At 45.5% G+C, this 235-nt stretch overlaps 1 protein-coding gene across 1 annotated transcript in view; it reads left to right on the top strand.

The window, feature by feature from the left end:
- rimbp2b (RIMS binding protein 2b) overlaps nt 1-235 on the top strand; it is a 16,581-nt gene that overhangs the window by 10,943 nt on the left and 5,403 nt on the right. Inside the window, exon 16 of the mRNA XM_025053816.1 lies at nt 37-98. Coding sequence (XP_024909584.1) covers nt 37-98 — 62 coding nt within the window. The remainder of the gene's footprint in view (nt 1-36; nt 99-235) is intronic.

Genomic DNA, 235 nt, shown 5'->3' with positions numbered 1-235 from the left:
GGCAGATTTGTGTTTGTGTGTTTGCCTTGTGTGAAGGACAAACGAAAACCACATCAGCTCGCGCCTGTTTGGGGTTTTCCTCTTTGTCAACGGACCGTGTTTTGTGTCTCAAAATGGCCGCCTGCTCTTTGTTTTTTTTTTTTTCTTCTTCGGTGTTTGTCCGAAGTCACTTCTTCTTCCCTCTCTAACTGCCCCGTGTGTTTTTTCGCTGCTTTTCTTTCTCTCTCTCTGCTCT

The sequence above is a fragment of the Cynoglossus semilaevis genome, unplaced genomic scaffold (genome assembly GCF_000523025.1).
Source record: "Cynoglossus semilaevis isolate Cse_v1.0 unplaced genomic scaffold, Cse_v1.0 scaffold282, whole genome shotgun sequence".
In the NCBI taxonomy this organism is placed as follows: Eukaryota; Metazoa; Chordata; class Actinopteri; order Pleuronectiformes; family Cynoglossidae; genus Cynoglossus; species Cynoglossus semilaevis.
The sequence above is the reverse complement of the archived record's forward strand: the minus strand, read 5'-3'. Positions and strand labels throughout refer to the sequence as shown.